General features: G+C 38.7%; 2 protein-coding genes across 2 annotated transcripts in view; one reads left to right on the top strand and one right to left on the bottom strand.

Annotated features, from left to right (window-relative positions):
• LOC134671254 (acyl-CoA:lysophosphatidylglycerol acyltransferase 1-like) overlaps positions 1–25,984 on the bottom strand; it is a 610,785-nt gene that overhangs the window by 356,064 nt on the left and 228,737 nt on the right. The gene's annotated exons all lie outside the window — the stretch shown is intronic.
• LOC134671560 (uncharacterized) overlaps positions 5,765–25,984 on the top strand; it is a 186,513-nt gene continuing 166,293 nt past the window's right edge. Inside the window, exons 1-2 of the mRNA XM_063529420.1 lie at positions 5,765–5,779; positions 5,833–7,248. Coding sequence (XP_063385490.1) covers positions 5,765–5,779; positions 5,833–7,248 — 1,431 coding nt within the window. The remainder of the gene's footprint in view (positions 5,780–5,832; positions 7,249–25,984) is intronic.

Genomic DNA, 25,984 nt, shown 5'->3' with positions numbered 1-25,984 from the left:
AAAAATAATTGCTATCTATGTTATTATAATAATTACCTGATGTTTTATTTCACGCGTGATGTGAAATAATTGATTTTAAATAGGTACAGTCAAGTAGCCTATTTACATTTTCTATAACACTTTGCTAAATGTGTTTATTTTTAGGGCTCAAAGCCCATATTAACTGTAAAATAATTTTGATATCACTTACATTACATCCCATTGCACTCGTTAATATATTGATGCGCGCGTGGCACAGCGAATAATGGAATTCAATATCAAACCAAGATAAGATTTTTAAGATTCGAATACCGTTCTAAACCTTCATATGTTTTTGCTCAAGTCTGCGTTGGAGTCTTCGCCACCTTTCTTCGGCAAGGTTTCATCTGGCAAGGTCTTGGTTAAAAATAAACCAATAATAATGTTTAGGAAAATTCCATTTAGCCCCCTCCCTACAATAAAACAGGTATTTCAAACATGTCAGGTAATAAACTGGAAAGTCTCGCGCTGCTCGCGTTCCATAGAGCTTGAGATGGATAGACGTGGCACAGCGACAATATGATTTAAATAAATAAATATTGATATACAGGATATGACTTAGAGATCCAATTCACATCTAATATATATCTTACTCTATCTAACGTAACAGTGACAATGGTTGCCCGAATTGCGCTGCAAAAGAGAACTAGTTGATATCTAAACTATAACGTATCTAGAATGGATCTAATACGTGTCGTCTCTTGTGAATATCTTGAAGTTCACATACGGCAGTATTATATTTTTAACCTGTCAATAAATATCCATGTATTCACTCCGTGCATGACTGTGGCAGTGGGTGTGAGACATATTGCTTATTTGACAGTTGGCAGCTGCCAAATAGTATGAAGATCTCGTTCCACCAAAGTTCATATTTTCACCACCACCGACTTCGCATATGGCCAATACTGTGCCTGTTGATTATTGTGTTTTGCAAAGTTGTTTTGTGGTTGTGCAACAAAGAGTATTTGTACTGCATTGTAATGTCCCTGTCTGCCCTTTCTTAACCATAATACCTGGAATGCTGCAATATTTCCTGGCGGGGGAGCGTAATTAATCAAAAACTTTCCGCCCTCGCGTCAGAAATGACGGCACGGCGACACTTTGTACGCTTTCACGTTGTTTGTCTTATTATTTTACAATTCCCCCCGATTTGAGTTTCGGGATTTTGGAAATATTTGAATTCGATTTGGTGCTATGGTATTTTTTTGCGTCGCTATTTTTTGTTCGTGATTCGTATGAGGCAGAAAATGACCTGAGATAGCTAAAGTTCTTTGACGTCTTTGGCACCATAAGCGATTTTGGAGATAAAAGAATGAATTTAGATGTTATACATTGATTCCAATTTTTATAAGGACTTAAAATAGTCCATGGATTTTAAATAGCCAAAAGAGTAACAAATATAGAACAATTAATACCTATTAAGGTAACGTAACGTAAACGGAACATAATAGAGTATAATTAAGTTTTAAAAGGACATCATTGTTATTCCCACCAGCTAGCAGCAGCTTTGTGATCTTATCAGCTAGTCGAGTTTTTCGAACTACTTGCTATTGTTTTTGTCTATTAAGTTGAACATTTTGCACACTAGGGATATTACTCGGTCGACACCAGCCGGCGATAGGTATTGATTGCCGCTTACATTTACTAACTGGATTCGATTGAAATTGCAAGGTTTCTTGGTTTCAATGCCTTCTTGGACTTTTCTACGGCGATCTTGAAGGAATTAACCATGCGTATAACTACGCTCTTCTCTTGCTGAGATAAGTAGGTAGTCTAGTCAATCTAGTCATCTAGTAATCCTTTATCATACTTGCAACTTTTTTTTTCTTAGCCTATTTTATTAGTGTGTCCCACTGCTGGGCAAAGGCCTCCCCTCTTTTCCGCCACTTGTCTCTGTCTAATTCACACCCGCCACTCCTCACAGAATGTATCGAGGTTGTCCCGCCATCTCCGTTTGGGTCTTCCTCTGCCCCCAGATCCATCCTGTGGCAACTTGCAACATATTAAAACATACTTATAACCCTAAGTTAGGGATGAAGTGTGAAACAGTATGGGAGCATTAATATTCGGGAAGTTCGCCCCGCAGGTGCCGCGAACTTGAGATCGGGAAGATATTCTGGCTACACGCCAGCAGCGGCACTATTCTGGTGGAAGTTTATATTTAGAATTTAAAACCAGGAATATTTCGATATTTGTACAATAAAACGGTTAAAACAATTTCAATGAAATATTAAGTGTGTCTTTCGAGTTGTCGGCCAACAGTTTCGGATAGCCCCTCCATGTAGCCACCAATAGTCCCAAAGGCGTCTAACGGCCAATATTATAATATTATTCCCAATAGTCCCAAAGGCGTCTAACGGCCAATTTTCTTCTTCTTCGTTACACTCTTGACAGAGTCGTGGCCATTATGTAGACTTTTGAGCGACTCGTTTAACGACACGTCGCCATATCTCCCGTGCTTTCCGTGAGCATTCGTTTACTGAGGCCGACATACTGGCTTTGATTTGGTCGGTCCATCTCATGGGCGATCTTCCTCTCTAGCCCTGTCACCTCCCACTCTTCCTTGCACAACTAGGCATTCTATGGATGTTCCGTCTCACCGACGGCCAATGGCTTTTTAAAAATCCTAAGGATTTCAAATAGTCCCATAGTTTTTAAATAAACCAGATCAACCCTTTAGTATACTTGCAAATCTTACAATCTATTAAAAACATACAAACTTAATTTGTTCAAGTCCCGCCGTCCCGGTTTGACGAAGATTATTCTAACAGCTTTAGAAGCAGGGACGAGTCGAAAACTCGAAGCTTAGAAAACTACGCATAATATGTGTTTTTCTATTACATATAAAACTTGCTACGGATATAAAGTTACCTGTTATCAAGGAACCAATTCTTAACAACAACAAAAAAAATTAGCAGTGAAAAGAGATCCCTCCAATCTTGTAAACAACTTTTGTTGTCGATGTTTTGTTAATATTCTCGCTAAGCGATATCCAATAACATGTTGTATTATATAATATTAGTATGTAGTAATATCGAGGATATAAAGTAAGATAAGATAAAGATAAAATTTATTAGGTACTTAAATCGACTTACTATAGAGCTTCTTTATTATTTTTTGTAACTGTTGCGAAAAACATTTTGTGGGTAGTTTGTTGTTGTATTTAAGCACACAGTACCTAGTAAGGTATATATTTATTTTAACTGTAAAAGACATATTATTATTTATGCGGCATAGTCATAAAATGCCATAGGTATCATGTAAACCACCTAGATTTTTTTTTATATTTTTTTATTATCCTATTTTGGTGTCCCACTGCAAGGCAAAGGCCTCCCTAGTAAGTAGTAGTAGTAAAATACTTTATTGTACAAAAAGAAACATAAAACATGAAATCACACACATCATGAGTACAAAAATTAAGAAGTATTAAATATTTTTTTACATCTCGTTCCTAATGAAGTGCCCGCAGTTTGCTCTCATTTTTGTTATTTTTGCTCTTAGCCATACCTTATAATGTATTAAACAAAGATTAAACCAATTTTAAAAGTATACGATTTCCAAAGTAACCCCTCGTATTTACGAGTAAAGTAACTTACCTACTGTACATATTCGCCCCGTTACAGGGTTACCTTACAAACAATTGTCATTATCATTTCATGCATCATTGTCATGTTTATTTACTAGTCAGAAATGCCAAGCTGTCCATACTTTGCTCGTTATAATGGCGTGAACTAAATTATCTTGATACTATACAGTGTGGAAAGATAATCAGGCCCTGGAGGGAAACTACCTTAAATCCTTAATCTGGCTCATTTTACTTAAAGGAGACATTCCTTTATTTTTAAAAAGAAACAAAACTGCATTCAAAGATTTTCTAAAACTCGCTTGCCTCGCCCAGGACTCGAACCGACTAAAAATCCCAAAAAATAAACACTCTCAATTTTATTCTACTAGTCGATACAGTTAATGTTAATGGTAACATTTCTCCAAGAAACATTAGGTCTTACACTCCTCTGTCGTATAAAATATCCATAAATCTATATCCTAATATCCATAAAATAAAATTTTTAGACAAGCAAAATTGAAGAAAAAAAAGAAAAATCTTTAAATGCGGTTTTGTTTCTTTTTAAAAATAAAGTAATGTCTCCTTTAAGTAAAATGAGCCAACTTAAGGATTTAAGGTACTTTCCCTCCAGGCCCCGACTTATCTTTCCACACTGTATACTAAACTTTTGGCAACGGATCAAAACAATATTTCACCCTACATAGTAATATTTCAAACTTTTGCTAGTCACATTCGTTGGTACCTACTTTCCCAAAATTTTATTGATATAATTTTCATGAGTGATTGTCATACTTTATTGCAAGTACTCGTAGGTAGTAGGTTGCACTATCGAACAACTTGATACCTGACCAACTATGAAACCTTTCCACATTCTAAGGTAGAAGTACTAGTGCTCTACGCTGCACCAGTATTCGACATGGGCACTTTATGTCAAAGTGACAAGGATGAATTTTGAATACAGGAAAATCTTCACCGTTCAAAATTAACCTATATTACTTTAACTTAATTATAATGACACTTACTGTGAAAATGTTCTATCATATGGTGGGATTGGTGGGTAACAATTTAACAACACCCCCTGCCTCAGGTACTCAAATACAAGGACAACTAAAATAGGCAGGTAAGTAGGTACTTATCAGTTTTAGGTTAGTTGCATACACTTTTTTTTATTTCGTCTATCTGGACAGGCTAAAGCACTAAGCCATACTGCCTTAGGTGCCTAAACGATAGAGCGAATAGGAGAGAACGTTTTTAGGGTTCCGTACCCAAAGGGTAAAACGGGACCCTATTACTAAGACTTTGCTGTCCGTCCGTCCGTCCGTCCGTCTGTCACCAGGCTGTATCTCACGAACCGTGATAGCTAGACAGTTGAAATTTTCACAGATGATGTATTTCTGTTGCCGCTATAACAACAAATACTCTCCATACAGCAAACGTGATTTTTGACCAAAGTTAAGCAACGTCGGGCGTGGTCAGTACTTGGATGGGTGACCGTTTTCTTTTTGTATTTTTTTCCGTTTTTTTTTTTTTTGCTTTATGGTACGGAACCCTTCGTGCGCGAGTCCGACTCGCACTTGCCCGGTTTTTTTTCATTTGTAGCCCGGGGAGAATCCAAGGAAACTGCCGCTTCCATGCAAGCGTTTTATTGTGTGAAATTGGTTGAAAAGTGGCACGGGGCTTTCGGCGAGGATCTGGTTAGAATTAAATGTAATTTGGATTTTTAATGGAAAAATTTGTGAATAGATATACATATTATGTTGTATTCGTACGCGCTCGTAAATTTTGAGGCTTAGACGCGAAACATTTAAGTTAGTATATTTCGTCGGGTGACAAGCAAAAGTCACTAAGTACTATCAAAAAATTAAAGTAACAATGCACTTTATTACACCTGTAAGGGTCACTTGCACCATCCCACTTACCCGGGGTTAAGCGTTTATTCCTGGAGTTACCATGGTTACCAGTACAATTTGACACTCCGTTTCAGGGAGAAAGTGCCTTCTCTCTATCCCTTCCTTTTTCAAGTTTATTCCTCCCCTTCAAATCTTTTTTACAATGGCTCCCTTGTCCTTTCCCAGGTGGGAGCGCAGCAGGGTGATCCTCTAGGCCCTTTGGTCTTCAGCCTTGCTATACAGAAAGCAATTTCTGGGCTTACGTCCCCGTTGAACATTTGGTACCTCGATGATGGTACCCTCGGGGGTAAGCCAGAGGATGTGCAGCGGGATCTACTTACTCTTCTACCACGTTTTCAGGTTCTAGGTCTGGAGGTTAACCCTAAAAAGTGCGAGTTTTTCCCCTGCAGTGCCGAGGCCCGTGATTCTTTCGCTACTTTTAGCCATTTGCTTCCTGGACTCAAGGAGGTGTCAGCTCAGTCTTTCGCTCTTTTAGGTTCTCCAATTTGTTCGGAGGCGATTCCTGAGGCCTTTGAAGAGAGAAGGCAGCTCCTCCTGATGGCTGCGGAGAGATTGGGGGATCTTCCGGCCCATGTAGCTCTGGTTCTTCTGCGGGTATGTTTTGCCGTCCCTAAAATCATTTACTTTCTGCGCACCGTACCAGCTTGGTTGTACCCTGATCATATTGACTCCTTCGACTATGTGTTGAAGGAGTCGGTGGAGCGTTTGCTGAATGTCTCCCTCAATCCGGATCAGTGGGTTCTGGCGTCCTTGCCCATACGAAACGGTGGTTTGGGCATAAGGCGTGCACGGGATGTCAGTCTACCGGCGTTCTTGGCATCGTCGGAGGGAGTTGTGGGCCTAGTCACTAAAATTTTATCCGTGAATGGTGACAGGCCGACAATCCCTTTTGCGTCTGATGCTGTGGCTGCCTGGAGGACTCTCAACCCGAATGTGCCGATGCCGGATAAACTCGACCGTCAACGGTTATGGGATGACATAGGTGTGAGGCGAGTTTTCGATGGCCTACTGGAAGGCGCTGTTGGTGCGGACAAGGCTAGGCTTTTGGCAGTGTCTAGGCCTGAGGCTGGGGCTTGGTTGCAGGCTCTTCCCTCTCCACACATGGGTACCCTTCTCGACAACAACTCCATGCGGGTGGCTGTTGCTCTTCGCCTGGGCTGCGATGTTTGCGAACCTCACATATGCATCTGCGGCACTATGGTTGAGAGTAACGGCCATCATGCGTTGAGTTGTTGTCGGTGTGTGGGGAGGTTTCCACGCCACCATGCCCTAAATGACATTGTGAGGAGGGCTCTTTTGTCTGCGAATGTGCCGTGCATGTTGGAACCTCCAGGTCTGAGCCGGACCGATGGCAAAAGACCTGACGGGCTGACACTTATTCCATGGGAGAAGGGTAAGTGTCTACTTTGGGATGCCACATGTGTCAGCACGTTTGCCGCCTCGCACATGGGCCGGACGGTCCGGGCGGCAGGAGCGGCGGCTGAGTTAGCGGCGCTTCGGAAGCGCGATAAGTACTCGGCCCTGCTAACAAAATATCTTTTTGTCCCTTTGGCAGTGGAGACGTCCGGGTGTTGGTGTGCCGAGGCCAAAATCTTTTTGAGTGAATTGGGGCAACGTTTGAGGGAGGGAGGTCATGACCCTCGTTCCGGGTCATTCCTGATGCAGAGGCTGTCTATCGCGGTCCAGCGTGGCAACGCGGCGAGCGTGATGGGCACCTTTGCATCTGGAAGGGCGCGGGACGGGTTGTTTGATTGAGTTCTCGGTTGTGGCTTTACTTAGCTTAGTTTTAATTTAGTTTAATTTAGTTTAATTTAGAGTTAATTTATTAATTGATCGAGTGTGTTTAGGTATAAGTTTTAATTTGTATCAAAAAACAATGTAGCGAAAGTAAACACAAGAATTTTACATTTTAACCCTTATTCCCTAGAACTTAAGTATAGATTTGACACTTGGTTAACGGTTTAACCGGTTAACCCTGGGTTAGTAGGATGGTGCAAGTGGCGCTAACACGGTTTATTGTCCAATAATTTCAATGGTGTTAGTTAGTGACTTTAATTGTCACCCGTCGATTTTTTATAAATAAGTACATAAAGTACATGCACCAAAGAAGGACGATCGCTATTTTTTATTTTTCTTATGTTTAATATGAACTTAGAGTTTAGCGACAAAAAAATATGACTCACTCACCCTTATAAAAGGAAGTTTGAAAGAAGATAAGCATAAGAGCCGGGCTTTCTTTGGCGCAGATACCTCATGGCTCCTCTACACGATGGGCCAATGCCGGCCACTCCAAGGGACGCATTTATGCTTTAGAGGGAGCAAGTGATATTGCTATCTCATTCTACCGCATGGCTGCGTCCCTTGGAGTGGCCGGCGTTGGCCCATCGTGTAGAGGAGCCATTACATAATATGTAATCGATCTTCAAGCAATCGGAGAACAAACAGAAATCCTCCAATTCTTTTAAGTTTGTCATTGAACACATTGACATTGTTGTTTTGTAAATGACACTTATTTTACAATAAACCACAACTTATGAAACTACCCACACAACGGGACTTAATCGCGTATTTAAGATTTACCTCCGACGTTTCGAGGACGGCGTTGTCCCCGTGGTCTCGGAGAAGACTCCCTCCTCCCGCCGTCCTCGAAACGTCGGAGGTAAATCTTAAATACGCGATTAAGTCCCGTTGTGTAGTTTCAGTTTAAATCAGTGTTTTGCAAACCACAACTTATCTACAAAACAGATGCTCCACTCTCCACAAAACAAGCTCGCTATTACAAGCTATCAACATTGGTCGTTTAAGAAATATGAGCTAATAAGGCTGGGAGTAAACGCTTCATCTCCGAGACACGTGATGTTGGCGTGATAAATTGTAAGGCTTGACGCGCATAGGGAATAGGGTGAGGTGTGTTCGGGTTATTCCAATACCCATTTTATGTCAGCAGGGCGTCAGAGTCTAGTAAATAAAGGAGACCGACAGCGTACATAGAACGCCGCGAGAATCGTCATTAATGGTGTACCTAGTAAGTATAATTAGATCTGATGACATTAATACTTATTTTCACCACACCAGCTGGTAAAGGCTTTCTTGATTGTTCAAAAACTGATAAGAAAGTCGCATTTTATCCACTATATGAGGCAAAGTTTGATTTAATTGTTTTTTTTTTGAATAAACAAGAGTGCCTTTACCAGCTGGTGTGGTGAAAATAACTATTTCACGCCACTGTTCGGAAATGTGGCAATAGGTGGTCTAAAACCAAGCTGGAAAGTAGGCAATAGCTGTAGCATCTGAACCACCACTACTACAATGTTTCATTGTTATCATCATCTGTCATTGGTGACAGTTCGCTACAGCAATGAGTACAATTTAAAACATAAAAAACAATAAAAGGTCTTTTTTTGCGCAACTTTTTCCTTCAAAAATAAAATTAGGTTATTTTTAAACAATTATCCATTCAGTTCACGCTTAAGGCGTTTTTTACTTTTGTAGCTGTTTGTGTTTTTTTTAGCAAAAACGCTTCTAATTTTAGAGTCGGTTTGAAGCAAATAACAGAAAAACGCCTCTTAAAAGTGGTAAAAAAAGTAAAAAAGGCGGGATCTGAAAATACTTACTGAATTGGTTGGATAGTGTAAATTGTGTTTGACTAAAAAATATAAGAAACGCGTATCTACGCTCGCTATAAAAATGAGTTCTTCTAGTGAAGAAAATGATATTCTTACGCCTACTGAAATTCAAGAGACAGTACAGGCAGTGGCTAGTAATTTGCTACCAGAGAAATCCCGGGCTAGTACTTATAGTTATGCAAATGTTTTCTTATTTCCTCGCAGTAGTCGTGAAAAGCACTATGTAATGCCTCGGCCGGAAACGCTAAAGATGGACTCGTATTATTCGAGGGCCTCCACTAACGTGTCGGCCCTCGAACTCACTCGTCCATCTTTTAGCGGTTTTCCGTCCTCTCCTACAATGTACTATTAATGTCATCAGATCTAATTATACTTACTACACCACTGGTGTAGTGAAAATATTATTTTTACATTTTATTATTTGCGTTGAAATCTGCGACCCTACTGCTATTTTATAAATCCAGAATGTAAAATTGGACTTGACTGACCGCAGGGCTATAACCGCGAAAATCGAAGTTCGCAAATAGCGTGCTCCTGCAAATAGAGAGACTCTGTCACTCTAATTAAGCCTTCATTGGAGTAAAAGAGAAAGATCCCCGCAATTTGCGAATTTCGGTTTTCGCGGTAGCCCCCCAGTTATATTCACAAAAGTATATTTACAGTACAATTAATGCGTTTTGAGTCCTTAGAAAAGATTTTTTTTTGTGTTCTGTGATCCATAATCTACAGAAAAAAAATAGTGCCGCAACGCCTGATTAAAAGATCACGATCAATAGGTAACATGACAAACAATTATCATTGCTAATATAATTGATTCAGGCGCTAAATATTTTCTGATGTCGTTGCCCTGGGTCTTGATTCTCGAACTTACAGACGTATTCGAGTTTTAGATATAAATACGATCTGTTTCCGAAATGATACTGAAATGTCAGTGTCGAAAAGTGTCATTTTTTCAACCAAAAACGTCACTTTGACACTGAGATCTCATATCTGTCACAATACTGATGCATGAAATCGGAAATAGATCGAATAATTAAAACTCAAATAAGTACGCTTGTGAGATAGGTTTTCAAGCGGAAGTAGACAATGTTTACCACCATCGTAATATAAAAAGACGATCATACAAACTCCGCGTCAGATGTGAGAGACGGAAGCGATATTAATTTCGCTGCGTAGGGCGAGTGAACAATAGCCCAATTGGAAATTATGTTATTGCCGGCCCGGCGTTTCCGCCCTCTTTCCCTCGAGACATTTATCTGAATAGATCTACATTCAGCGAGAATAATCTAGCGCGCGCGGTGATAAAAATTTCAAATGATTATTGTAGCCCCCGACTACAATAATCATTTGAAATTTTTATCAAAAGTAAAAAACCAATACAAACATAAATTTCACATCAAAATGACATGTAATTGAGTAGTTTCACACCAATACATAAAAGGAAAAAAAGGAAAAAGAAAGAAAACGAAAAAGGGATAAAGGAAGAGATTAGTTCGCCTTTGTACTAATGACGAATGTTATTTTTCCTGTTTTGTTTTGATGTTTGTACAATAAAGTGTTTTACTACTGCTACTAACTACTACATATAAGGACAAGTACGAGTGAAATGCATATGCGAATTGTAATTTACATCATTTAGATATCATTTTAATGTCAAGTGTACGTTCGAATTGGCCTCTCGTATTGAGAATAGTAGATATATTATTCATTTTCAATGGTTTCAGGTTATTCAAGAAAATAAGATCATAATGTAGTAGGTAAGAAATATAAAAGCAAAGTTTTTTGGGTTAAAATCTAAATTGACTAGATATTCGTTTATCTTCGAAAAATAACGTTGGCATGCATAGTCGCAACGTTTTCGTGGTCTACTTAGATTACAGATATATATCTGTGTCCCCCAACTAGCTAGCATAGCTTTTTGTTAGCAATAACGTGTGCAAACGTTACCTTTGATGCGCGGATTTGTGCTAGATTTAGATAGGATTTTCTTGTTTTTCGTTATAAAAGTGGCGGAATAGTTGCCTACCGTTACGGAGATATATGTATTATAACAGTTGAATGACAGGTAGCACAAAAGGCCATTGGATGCTAAAACCGGTATTTGAAAGTACCTACCTATGACTAAAAAATATATATATGATTTTAAATTTTCTTTATTTATTTTTCTTCTTAAGTTAGGTTAATTATAATATGAATATAAAAGTAAAATATAAAAACATCTACAAAACAATAAAAAAAAATTATAAACACATTATAAAAAACCTAACCTAGGGTGCCGCCGGCAGCGGGGCAGGGCCCAAGCTGCCGGTGGTCAGGGCCGCAGAGTGAGGAATCGACGCACTATACGCGCCGTGTCCAAAATTAATTATTATTAATTGATTTTAAATTATTATTAAAAAAAAACACTTCAAGTGTGTTATTTTTTTATGAATGAAATAATGTGAGACTATAAAAAACGATTACTCCGCCAATATTATATTAAATACAACTTTACGGTCAAATAACAAAAAAAGATATTGAACTTATGAAAATAGTGGGTAGAAAACAACAAGGAATAGGTACTTATCAATGAAGCGCAAGAACGCTGTGTTAACCTTGAATATATAATAGCAAAAATTCGGCCACGACTCACGTCGACCCGGTAGCTCAGCGGTTAGAGCATCCCAGCTTATTTTAGTAGAGGTGGTCGGAGGTTCAAATCCTCCTCGGGTCAGTTTTTTTGTATTTTTTTAAATTATTTTTTTGTACCTCTCGCTTAGAATGATGGTCCCTGTGAGAGTTTATTTTTATATGGACTGTGACGTTTAATGTTTCTAGACATATTTTAGAAGTTTAGCGCATTAATTTATTTAGAAATGTAACATTCTTACTATATATCTTAACATGCAATCCTGGGCGCTCTGTTTTATCTGAAGAGTTTATGACGAATGTACTTAATTGAAAACGAGTGAAGTTAGATCTTATCAAAAACAAGTGAAAAATGTAGACTAAATCCTAAGGGGTCATCCATTAATTACGTCACACCAATTTCTAGGTTTTTTTACCCTTCCCCCCCCCTTGTCACACTTGGTCACATTTGGCAAACCCCTCCCCCCCTAGTGTGACGTCACATTTTTTCTACGAAATCGCCAAATCGAATTAAGTAAGTACCTAAGTATTATTAATATTTTATCAAAATATTTTTGACGATATAAATATTAGTAATTTTATAACCCAAAACTGCTTAGGAAAGAAAATTAAACGATTAAAAACTATTTTCGTATTAAAAACTTGTTATTTAAATGAGCAGCGAACTAAATAATTTAAATAAATTTTCGGTTACTGATGAAGTTAATGTGACGTCACAAAGTTTGTGTCTCCCCCCTCCCCCATGTCACAATATGTCACATTTTCTTGACCCCCTCCCTCCCCCTAAACGTGTGACGTAATTAATGGATGACCCCTAATTATTAATTATTGGTATAAAGGCATTTTAATAATCGTTTTTCTGGACAACTTTCTTATGCACAAAACTAAAATAATTAAAGCACAATAAAATCTTTTGCAAAAATAGACATAACGCAAACGCGAACGCTATCGAATGAAATTTACACTAGTGGTTCTGAAGCTAAAACTCGTGTAGTTATTGTATTGTATTTTATTGTATTGTACTGCAAAATACGTACAACAATAAGCCTGCAGTGCAATATAATAAGAGGTCATATTTTCCACGAAGCAACGCCCACAGCTAAAATGATGGATATCTTGTGTTTAACCGAAGGTAGCGAACACTAAAAAAAAAAACCGGGCAAGTGCGAGTCGGACTCGCGCACGAAGGGTTCCGTACCATAATGCAAAAAAAACAAAAAAAAAGCAATATAAAAAACGGTCACCCATCCAAGTACTGACCCCTCCCGACGTTGCTTAACTTTGGTCAAAAATCACGTTTGTTGTATGGGAGCCCCATTTAAATCTTTATTTTATTCTGTTTTCAGTATTTGTTGTTATAGCGGCAACAGAAATACATCATCTGTGAAAATTTCAACTGTCTAGCTATCACGGTTCATGAGATACAGCCTGGTGACAGACGGACGGACGGACGGACGGACGGACGGACAGCGAAGTCTTAGTAATAGGGTCCCGTTTTACCCTTTGGGTACGGAACCCTAAAACTAAATTGGTTCCGCGATTGGGTTTTACCAGGGACCGTGCGCGTTGGAGGGTCTGCCATCTTGTGGCCTGATTCGGAAACATGAACATGTACAAGTCTATCGTCCTCGTACGTTTTCTTGTGCGTAGTAGGTTCTGCCATCTTGTGGGCTACATCGGAAGCATAAACTTCACATTTACGAACATAAATATCATATTTTCATATTCATATCATATTTTCATATTTATAAGTACATGTATAGTTATTATCTGTGCATTTACGCCTCTCGCCAAAAATCGGCTCCTATGCTGCACCCTAATATAGTTCATGCAGACTATATACCTAGCCTACCTAGGTAGTCTGTGGCCTGTAATACGAGCAAAAAAATTAACTGTAACTGTAGGCTGTACTCCTCATACTGACCAACATTTGTTCAGCGACTTTTAAAAATAACTTGTGGTTTGATTTTTAAGACACGTTAAATTTTATTCTAAGACGCAATGTATTGCGAATTTTGTTATGTTTAATGGTTCCTCTACACGATGGGCCAACACCGGCCAATCCAAGGGATGCATTTATGCGTTAGAGGGAGCAAGTGATATTGCTATCTCATTCTACCGCATGGCTGCGTCCCTTGGAGTGGCCGGCGTTGGCCCATCGTGTAGAGGAGCCATAAGGCGTGACAAGCAACGTCAATCACAATGATAATTATGGCGTGGCGATGGCGTCCATTGAGGATAATTATTTATTTTATATGAAAAATAGGGACTAAATAACTACTTAATATTTTTTTAAAGTTGTTGAACAAAAGTGTCATCGTTTGAGGAGTTTAATTTATGTTTGCTCGTGTTACAGGCCACACCCGGTATACTTAAAAACTACGTACAGAGCTATACAGTACCCAAGACGCATAACATAACAGCCGTAAGACGCATAACCCGGTCATTGGCAAAATAACTAAATTGCAATTTGGAATTAATTGCGCGAGAAATGGGGTTGGCAACTGTCAAAGATTTTTATAGATGGCGCCAGGAATAGGTTTTACCTGGCTCTAGTTTCGACCTTTGAGATTTGGCTTAAACGGCCATACAATTTAACACAAGAATTTGACACTGTTCGTTCTTAGGTTTGACATTTAAAACTTGGGTAGAATCTATGCTGGCGCCATGTGTAACATACTTCGAACGGTCCATATTGGACCTTACAAGCTGAAACGAAGACCTTCGCCTTACTTCGGTCAATTTAGTCAATTAAATTACACTTTTCTTTTTTAGCGTTCCGTACCCAAAGGATAAAACGGGACCCTATCACTAAGACTCCGCTGTCCGTCCGTCCGTCTGTCACCAGGCTGTATCAATTTGACATTTTCACTGCTGTATCAAAAATTTCTCAGAGGATGTATTTCTGTTGCCGCTATAACAACAAATACTAAAAAGTACGGAACCCTCGGTGGGCGAGTCCGACTCGCACTTGTCCGGTTTTGTTTTCCATACGCCAGACATAAGTATAGTTTAAAAACAATACAAAAACGGAATACTGCGGAACTCTAAAATGATATTCAGCAGGGAATAGAGGCTCATGGGGTTATGATAGGTTATAGAATATTCAGTAGAAATATTATTCTTAGACTATTTCAGTAAAGTATTTGCTTTTTAAGAATATTCTAAGCATCTTTGCGTAAATAAGTTTCCTTTGAGCTATGTTATTTGGTAATATTGAGGCTGTTATTTCTTTATTGGCTTTGAAGATAAAAGGATACGAGGGGGGGGGGGGGGTTCTTTATATCATTGCCTGTCATATATTATTCTTCTTTCCAGTCGTATCCTCACTGCTGAGGATCGTGATTACACATTCTTCCAGGCACTCCTATCCTGCGCCATTTTCAGGCAGGTCTGGGCCTTGGGTCCTGCATATGCCTTTACTGTGTCTATCCACCGGGTAGGCGCTTCTTCCTCTATTTCTCTTCCTTTCTACTTACGTGACCGACCATCATCAATACCTACCTCTAGTTGTCTTCGGCTACCTCGATAGTTACTTATGAAATAAAACTATGGAAACGGATCGGTTATCCAAAAAACACAAAATACGCAAAATGACTAGAGTGTTGTTGTGTTTAGACGCAAAATGCTCACTTTTTATATCACCACATTTTACATAGGTAGGTTATGTTCGTTAGGTTTCTTCAAATGGCCGAAGGCCAAACAGCAAAGAATAGGAGCCCCGCGAAAGCGGGGCTCCGTCGACATCGCTATAAAGTTAAGATAAAACCGGGCAAGTGCGAGTCGGACTCGCGCACGAAGGGTTCCGTACCATAAAGCAAAAAAAAAAACGGAAAAAAATGCAAAAAGAAAACGGTCACCCATCCAAGTACTGACCACGCCCGACGTTGCTTAACTTTGGTCAAAAATCACGTTTGCTGTATGGGAGCCCCACTTAAATCTTTATTTTATTCTGTTTTTAGTATTTGTTGTAATAGCGGCAACAGAAATACATCATCTGTGAAAATTTCAACTGTCTAGCTATCACGGTTCGTGAGATACAGCCTGGTGACAGACAGACGGACGGACGGACGGACGGACGGACAGCGAAGTCTTAGTAATAGGGTCCCGTTTTACCCTTTGGGTACGGAACCCTAAAAACGGAAAAAATGATTCGGGCATTTTGCGTTCTAGACCGTTTGCGATGTAGACTAATTGCGATTTAGGCAAAACAACACACTAGTAATTTTGCGTTCTAGACCATCTGCGGATAACCCAAACTGTTTAATATCGCGTATAATTATATTAATGATTTTATAGAATTATATTTTTTTATTTACGTATGGAGGTCCAAGGGGGAGGCCTATGTTCAGCAGTGGACGTCTTATGGCTGAGATGATGATGATGATGATATTTTTTTTATAGAATACATCCTGACGTTTGGAACCTTTTGCAGCGTTCGTGGTCACCCGTTGAGCCTTTATTTGTTAAGTCAACGGCACGAAAAGTCCGATTTTTTTCTTTTAACTTTATTAAGTTTAGTCCCACGAGTTCCCTCGAAAGCTGATAGATGTACTCAGCAGGGAGTATTTGTCTTAATAAGTTCGTCAGGGCTCATCAATCTCGCACTTATTATTTATGGCTGGAGGATCAGTGTTGCTCCGAACGATATTAAATGGGCCTCACCGGGCTTCCTCATTTACTCGGGTAAATTTACTACATTCATACCTACTATATAATATACATATTATAAAGGCGAAAGTGTGTCTGTCTGTTACTTCTTCACGCTTACGAGTAAGCCGCGCTGAACCGATTTAGTTGAAATTTGGTATAGAGATATTTTGAGTCCCGGGGAAGGACATAGGGTAGTTTTTATGTCGGAAATCATCCCTGAAGAGAGTGCAAAGGGGGTGGAATTGAAAGAGTTAACTAATTGCCTAATAATTGAAGTAAGCCATGCGCGAATATAATTATTGCTATTAGCATTATCCAGGCGCTACACCAACTTTAGCTGCTGTCACTAATTCCACGCAGACGAAGTCGCGGGCAAAAGCTAGTATAAAATACAACCAGAACGTAGCTTTAACTATGCACAACAGATAATTTTAATCACAAAACTTCCGTGAGAAACAGACATATTAAATATATTAAGAACGGGTCACTCACGTATTTTAAGTTATCGAGGAGTTTCAGGAGCTTGTGTTGACGAAACGAGGGTAGTGAACCGTTCTTAATGTTAAATATACATAAGAGATATTGTAATTTAAAATCACCTGGTTTTTGTATACGGAGATTTGTGAATCGGTCAGTAGAATTTCCCCAGACGTTCATGCCATAAGCGCGAATCAACTGAACGCATTCAGAGTAACGTTACTCGGAGAGATTATAAGTAATATAGTAAGTTTCTTTGTTTTGCAAAGCACATACATAAATTATCCTGGCGACAGACGGACAGACAGATGGACAGCAGAGTCTTAGTAGGGTCCCGTTTTTAACCTTTAGGTACGGAACCCTAAAAAGGACACGTGAAACAATTTGGGACAAGCAGGCTTCAGTTTCCATTTTGTAATTTGTACTAAGAGGTAGGAAGGGACTGCTCAAAGTTGACTCGGCTAGTGATATATGATAGATTAAGGTCATGTGGGGATTGTGGGCAATGAGAAACATATTAAATATATTAATCTAACGGGTCACTCACGCATTTTAAATCGAAAAACGCTACGACGTACAGTGTACGGACGTGTAGTCGGTGTAGTACGGAGTAAAACATATCGAGCGTGTTTCAACTTAATAAGTTTATGGCAAAAATTTCATTTTTGGTACAAGCTTTCATCGCCGACTGTACTTTTCTTATGACAGACAACTAATACTCATCGAGACAATTCTAAAAACCCCTAACACAATTAGATTGCGTTGTTTCATCACAGAGTTCCTATGGCCACCTTCTGTCTCCATCATCAGATCAGCTCGATGGTACCAGAATGTTGCATTATCATCCGATTTATACATGCATGCAAAATTTCAGCTCAATCGGAAACCGGAAAGTGGATCAAAATTAACTTGCAAGATTTGATTACAGACAGACAGACAGACAACGGTCAGGTGAAAGTAAATAAAAGCTTGTAAAATACGTGAGTGACCCGTTCTTATTATATTTAAAATGTCTGTGTCTCACGGAAGTTTTGTTATTAAAAGAGAAACATAGTTTATTTTGCTCGGGGCAAGTAAATACACAAAAATGCAATTGTGTAATAATTTCCATAACATTAGCCATCAATATCCAGAGAGGAAAATGGGGACTACGTTTGTATGAAGAAGCGGCCGTCCCCTTTCCTCTTAAGTTAAGTCACTAAGAAAAAAACATATGCATTTTCAAAACACGCATCCGAAAAGGTAGTGAACGGAATTGTAATTTGTATCAAAACAACGAATATCAATATCAACTGCCTAAAAATAATAATTCCAATACTTTTGGCCTTTAAAAATGTTTCTTCGGTGTAAACGAGACAGCAATAAGTAAACTATTGCCCTCGCATTTGTCAGATTCACAAGGGACGAACTGGAAATCAGCCCGAGTGTCGGAAATGTTTTGGAGGTTCAACTTTGTAATTTTATACGTTTGCGGAGTTTATTGCGGATAATATTGCGGGTTTTTGTTTATCATGATGGTGGCAAACAAGCGTCCGGACCCTACTTTATATTTGTGTAAAATAATAATCATTTGTTATTAGAAAAGAAACAGGCTAAAAAGTGTGTAAGTGCATTCGAGGTTAAATAACATAATCGTATAAAGTAGACACAAATTAAATCAATTTTAGACAACAAAATAAGACGATTGAGGGACGAAAATTTAGCTAATGATTAAAAAGCTACGCTACGATACGTTTCAGAAACTATGTAGTACGTAAAAACGAGTAACTTCCCACACATAACAGCCATTAAAACTGTTTGAATTTAGAACGTCTTGTGCGAGAATAAAGTAAACAATTGAATGTATTTTCTAACGGATTTTACGTCTGTTACAGGCATAGACTATAAGGAACCCTCTAGACCGAGTTTAGAGCAATTATTTCATGCAACCGATGATGCTAAAAATGCGGGGGTGCGCGGGACGAGGTGAGCGAAGTCCCGTGCCATGACTGGTCCGTTCAAAAACACGGACGTCACACAAATACATTTTCGACTCGAACATGGAGTAAAATTACCGTATGCGTGGCGGGGGTAGCGCGACTATGCTCAGTCTGGAGGATGTTTTGTCTGTGGTTACAGGCAAGAGTGAATTCGCTAACTTATAATAGCAGTGGTGTTAGCAACTGTCATTTAAACTGTCAAACTGTTAATGGGACGGGCCAATTCTGCCGCCTTAAGAAAAAAAACCATAACTGCCAAAAAGTAAGTTTCGAGAAAAAGCCAAAAAACTTTGTACTCCTGTTCAAATAGGTTAAATTCAAAGTACAAAGTTGAAACTTTTGTTAATGAACAAAGTAATTATGTAGAATTTTTATGCGTTGTAAATTATTCGATATCTATTTATTTAAATAAGTTATTTAGAAAAAATAGTTACTGCCTCGTGATATAAATAAAATAAAAATACCTTTACTAACATTAAATGACATAAGTGTGTACTTATGGTTTTTGTGTTAGTTTTGCACTACGATGTCTAAGAAATAAAAACACAAGTACACAGTTGTGCTTATGTTACTGACCGATCTCGAAGCTGAAAAAGCACAATTGGGTACTTTATGTTTTTTTTGCTTCGTTAACGTTATCAAATTATAATTTATCTCGTTAAAGGAGTTCTTAAAAATACGATAAAGATTCATAATTATTTATTTAAAGAAAAAAAGGAGATATTTTTAGAGATATTTGATTAATAATGCAATATAAAACTTAAAAAATGCACAATTAGATTGCACTACCTAAGTAAAAATGCTATTACGGACCTTTAAAATGTCATAATGTAATACAAAACTGAAATGAGGTACAAGTAGATTGTACTAAGTACTAGTCCTTAATTTATTGAGATGCTGCTGATGTTTGTGGCTAGACATTATATTCTTGAATGTCACATCTGGCCATAAGAAGCAACCGTCTGCTCCTGGACGACTGCCGCATCGTTAAGGTGACAGTCCATTTAGAACGACATCTGCAATACTGTTCATTTTACTATGGAAATTGACAATGACAGCGACGCGTTCAGTACCGGTAATGCAGCTGCGGTTAGAAATGGAATGTTACCATTAGTAATCTGATAACCAAAACAAAAAAAATGCACCCACAGCCAAGAAGCAAGCACAAACAGCCTTTGCGTTCCAGAATAAAATATGTTTAGAATTAGAATGTTAGATAAGCTCAAACACTCAGAAAATTCTCAATTTTATTTAATTATAACAAAACTTGCAATCATAAAAATAACAACAAAGCGATACTCATAAAACAAACATAATGAAAAATAAATAGTTGGGAAATGCCTGTTTCATGAACAAGCATGACATTGGTCGGTGTATCCCATACTAAAATAAAATTAAGCCATGTGCCAATGCAAAACTGTAAGTGTTATTTTGCAACATACATAAAGCTCGGTGGTGCCGGAGTGATCACACATAGGATCGAAACTATAAGCCACGTTATTTTAAGCCATTGTACCTTAAAATCGTGGTCAGGGTTATAATATGTTTTAGTCTCAATAGACAAGTTACTTAACACCAATATAAATAAAGAGATAATGTTAATTCCAGATACGCATAGGTAAACATTTGAATACGCGCACCAAGCCTTAACGTAGGTACCTACTAGAATCTGGCGAGCTTGCGGAAGAGTACTTCGGCGTTCTTGGGACCTCGCCATATAGCAGCGAGGCGGCAACAGAGGGGTTTTAGTGGGTAAACCTGGGGTCTCATTAGCCAACAACAGGGAGTCCCACATAACCATCCCGGCCCGTCCCCGCGCCGGGTGGTATGCGTAAAGCATTTCCACTCTTAAAAAAAAAAAGTACCCACTAGAAGGACCGTGACAAATATACCTAAAGTTATTCAAAAATTTAGGCAAAATCTGGAATACGCTACGAGATGAGAAACGTAACATGGATATAAGTATACTTACAAATAATTTTTGACACTTATTACAATCATGTATACACATCTAATATTTTTTGAAGTAGGCACAGGAGTAATTAATACGTGCGGCGTACGCGCAACCTCTTCCGAAGGAAAGTAACCAGGAGTGAACCGGCCAAAATCTGTCCTTATAGGGGACCGGAGGGGGACTACCTACTAGCCTGATAAAGCATAACTGACCACAACATTTAATAAATAAAGCACAAGTTTACTTTTTTTACAACCGACACTAAGCAGAAAAAGCATAAGGAAGAGTCATACGAGATAGAAAAAAACATAACGTGCAACTTATGTTTTTTCAGATTCCCAGAGTTATGACTAATAATTATTTTATACTAACAAGAATGAACACTTCTGTCAACTTATGGGTTTTTTACATAGAAATTTTATAGAAAACCAATATTATGGTTTTTATTCTTGTGAAATAATTGTTGGGCTCAAATTCAAGACAAAGGAAAAAAACACAAGTCGTCAATTTAGTACTTTTCTGTCTATGAATATATACTTATGCTTTTTCTTTCTCAAAAAAGCAGTAACTTTACCAAAATGGTGTGTAGTTATGCTTGTCTAAATCGTGACCTGTTAGAGATAAAGAAGTAACTGCTAGATAGAAAAATCACATTTTTCTTCCTGATTTCGAGGGTGTCAATAACTCAATTTCGCAAAAATTGTCACTTATGGTTTTTTTTCTTAAGGCGGCAGAATTGGGTCTCAAATGGCTCTCTTGGGCCTTAATGGCTAAGTTTGGGACAGGTGGAAAGAAGGACTTTTTAGTTTCCGTGTTTTGATTTGGGGGTATCACGATAAATTTAGAACTTTTTCGAATTTAAAAAATGTATTCAGGGCTTCGTCTCTACAGGATGTAACAGAAATATCCAGTATCGTATTCTAATTATATTTAGCAAACAGTAGAAGAAAAATTTTTGGCGTAAAAAAATCTATGGGTAGGTCCTAGTCGTCCAACCCTCCATACAAAAGCCAAAAATTTGTCAGGTTAGTAGGAGCCTTAAAGAAAAAAAAAATATTGATTATCTCCGAAAAAGATATAAGAAGATTTATTCATAAACATTATTGGTAGGTACATTCAATGTCAATCTTAAAATCTAGTTAACAATTTACTAAACGATGTCTCCGAAATGAAATTTATTAGAATACCGGAGTCTTCGAGAAAGTAACTTCATTTAAGCTCAGGAATGCACCCTTGAAATAACAAAAAAAATATAAATACACGCGGTATATTCGTATTCCGTCGCTAATCAGGGCACAAAAAGTCCACAAACTAAAGGTTTTACCTCCGGTTCAATCAGTTATCATTATCAATATACCCGGGTATGTCCTTAAACTACGTCCAGGACCCGGGTATGTCCTTAAACCACGTCTAAGACCACCGGTGGACGGGCAGCAGCGTCCCTCAAATTCGGTGTACTCGACTGCGATCGAACCGAGCTGGATTCCAAATTTCATCCTTCTAGGTCATCTGGAAGTAGGTTAGGTTTAGGTACTTATATGTCAGTCCCAATAAAAAGTGTTTTTTAGGGTTCCGTACCTCAAAAGGAAAAAACGGAACCCTTATAGGATCACTCGTGCGTCTGTCTGTCCGTCCGTCTGTCACAGCCAATTTGCTCGGAAACTACCGGACCAATTAAGTTGAAATTTGGTACACATATGTAAGTTTGTGACCCAAAGACGGATATGTAACGTCAACAAATGAATTTTAAACATAAGGGCTACTTTTGGGGGGGGTAAATGATAAAATTAAAAAATAAAGTTTTGCAAACTATATCGTGTTACATATCAAACGAAAGAGCTCATTATGAGAATCTCAAATATTTTTTTTTTATAAATTTACGATACTAAGTTTAGAAGTTATTCAAGAAAATAGACAAAAAATGACCATTCCCCCCCTCTATCTCCGAAACTACAGGGTCTAAAATTCTGAAAAAAATACACTAGATAGTCCTTTACCTAAAGATGACAGGAAAACCTATTAGAAATCTAGAGTCAAGCGTGAGTCGGATGTAAGAACAAAAATGCGGTTTAGATTATTTTAGCGACACAGCCGCAATGGTTTAAGTGAAACGTGATGTAGACAGCTTTTGCAAAGGCCCTAGGCCGATATCCGCTTAAGGCCGAAGGCCTGAAGCGTCCCAAAGAGCCTTTAGCTTCAAGCGTGAGTCGGACTGAAGATAAAAAAACTGGTCAAGTGCGAGTCGGACTCGCGTTTCAAGGGTTCCATACATCACACAATTTTCAATAAAAAAAATTAAAACCAGATGTAACATGAAGTTTTCTATCGTGTTGGCTTATATCTCTGCAACTATGCAAAGTAACTTAGGAAGATTAAATGCCGAACAATATTACAAGTGTCCAAATGCGAAGACTGAAGACCGAGCTCCGCGTAGGGCTGATAGCTCGGAGCGTCCGACGGGTCGCGCTTCCTACAACTTTCGCAAGTGTTTTAAAAGCGAAGGCCGAAGAGAGATAATACCTACAGGGTGGCCAAAAAATAAGTGCATTCCCTCTGCCAGGGATGTTTTGGGATTCTACTGAGCATTACAACTTTCACTATGGGACCAACGCCGAAATCGCAAAAAAAAATGTATCCTCTCATAGAAAACGGACCAGTCAAAATGTATGAAACAGCCAAATTTTTCTTCGCGAGTTCGGGGTTGCACCTTGGCAACATAGTTTATTAATACACTTAGTTTATTTTTTGGCCACCCTGTATAGTGCTTTTTAAAACACCTAATCAATCAGTACTACAAGTACTATTGCGGCTGTGTGCCAGATACAGCCTAGTCGCATTTTTTATCTTCAGTCCGACTCACGCTTGAAGCTAAAGGCTCTTTGGGACGCTTCAGGCCTTCGGCCTTATGCGGATATAGGCCTAGGGCCTTTGCAAAAGCTGTCTACATCACGTTTCACTTAAACCATTGCGGCTGTGTCGCTAAAATAATCTAAACCGCATTTTTGTTCTTACATCCAACTCACGCTTGACTCTAGATTTCTAATAGGTTTTCCTGTCATCTTTAGGTAAAGGACTATCTAGTGTATTTTTTTCAGAATTTTAGACCCTGTAGTTTCGGAGATAGAGGGGGGGGAATGGTCATTTTTTGTCTATTTTCTTGAATAACTTCTAAACTTAGTATCGTAAATTTATAAAAAAAAAATATATGAGATTCTCATAATGAGCTCTTTCGTTTGATATGTAACACGATATAGTTTGCAAAACTTTATTTTTTAATTTTATCATTTACCCCCCCAAAAGTAGCCCTTATGTTTAAAATTCATTTGTTGACGTTACATATCCGTCTTTGGGTCACAAACTTACATATGTGTACCAAATTTCAACTTAATTGGTCCGGTAGTTTCCGAGCAAATTGGCTGTGACAGACGGACGGACAGACAGACGCACGAGTGATCCTATAAGGGTTCCGTTTTTTCCTTTTGAGGTACGGAACCCTAAAAATGCGACTAGGCTGTATCTGGCACACAGCCGCAATAGTACTTGTAGTACTGATTGATTAGGTGTTTTAAAAAGCACTATACAGGGTGGCCAAAAAATAAACTAAGTGTATTAATAAACTATGTTGCCAAGGTGCAACCCCGAACTCGCGAAGAAAAATTTGGCTGTTTCATACATTTTGACTGGTCCGTTTTCTATGAGAGGATACATTTTTTTTTGCGATTTCGGCGTTGGTCCCATAGTGAAAGTTGTAATGCTCAGTAGAATCCCAAAACATCCCTGGCAGAGGGAATGCACTTATTTTTTGGCCACCCTGTAGGTATTATCTCTCTTCGGCCTTCGCTTTTAAAACACTTGCGAAAGATGTAGGAAGCGCGACCCGTCGGACGCTCCGAGCTATCAGCCCTACGCGGAGCTCGGTCTTCAGTCTTCGCATTTGGACACTTGTACTATTGTTCGGCATTTAATCTTCCTAAGTTACTTTGCATAGTTGCAGAGATATAAGCCAACACGATAGAAAACTTCATGTTACATCTGGTTTTAATTTTTTTTATTGAAAATTGTGTGATGTACGGAACCCTTGAAACGCGAGTCCGACTCGCACTTGACCAGTTTTTTTGTATGGGGACCCCCCCTATTTTTTAACTTTATTTTATTTTTAGATTTTTTCCTACGGTTACACACAATAACCAAGCTGGATTCCAAATTTCATCCTTCTAGGTCATCTGGAAGTAGGTTAGGTTTAGGTACTATAAGTCATAAGTCAGTCTTAAAATTTACGACTTTTTAACCTTCATACCTTTATAACCGTTTGAGCTAGCTTCATGAAATTTGGGCTTCTAGATATCCTTATGGATATAATTAAACACACGTAGTTTTATGTGTTTACGTCAAAGATGTTTTGAGTTATAGAAGGGTCAAAAGTGGCACCAAGTGGTTCGTGTAATATTACACTCGGCGCTGGCTAGCCAGTTCCTTTGCTTGAACTTGGCTTGACACGCTGCCGCGTGTCTAGATCAATATAAGTTCAATTTCAAATCTCGAACACGTCATGCCTCAACACAATTCTGAGGCCTATCACGAACCACGATCGACGTGTTGCCTCCCAGTCATACTTACGTACGAATTTACAAGTGCAACAGAAAGGCAACAAGTCGAACGTGGTTCGCGGTATAGGCCCTCTATACTCGAACCTTCCATGCCGCTTATTATGTTATCTGAAAATACTTCATGGCTCCTCTACACGATGGGCCAGCGCCGGCCACTCCAAGGGACGCAGCCATGCGGTAGAATGAGATAGCAATATCACTTGCTCCCTCTAATGCATAAATGCGTCCCTTGGAGTGGCCGGCGCTGGCCCATCGTGTAGAGGAGCCATCATATAAGAAATTCGTCTCGACGCTCTTGAGATACGTGGGAGTAAAAAACGCGTCTAACGGTGCCGATTTTTAACAGGATTGTTAGTAAAGTCCGTCTAAGTTGACCCTGAATTGGGGTCCATATTGGGTAGCATAATAATTTATTGTCCTAATGTAATGTTACGCATAAAACTCATTTCGCATAATTGTTATTGTGCTGGAAATATTAACATTTCTGAAAAATTATATCACAAACCTAACCTAACCTACCCTATTCTACACAACCTATGCAAAATATTTTCGAAAATACTTTCTGTT

Source organism: Cydia fagiglandana, chromosome 15 (assembly GCF_963556715.1).
Source record: "Cydia fagiglandana chromosome 15, ilCydFagi1.1, whole genome shotgun sequence".
NCBI classification, from domain to species: Eukaryota; Metazoa; Arthropoda; class Insecta; order Lepidoptera; family Tortricidae; genus Cydia; species Cydia fagiglandana.
The sequence above is the reverse complement of the archived record's forward strand: the minus strand, read 5'-3'. Positions and strand labels throughout refer to the sequence as shown.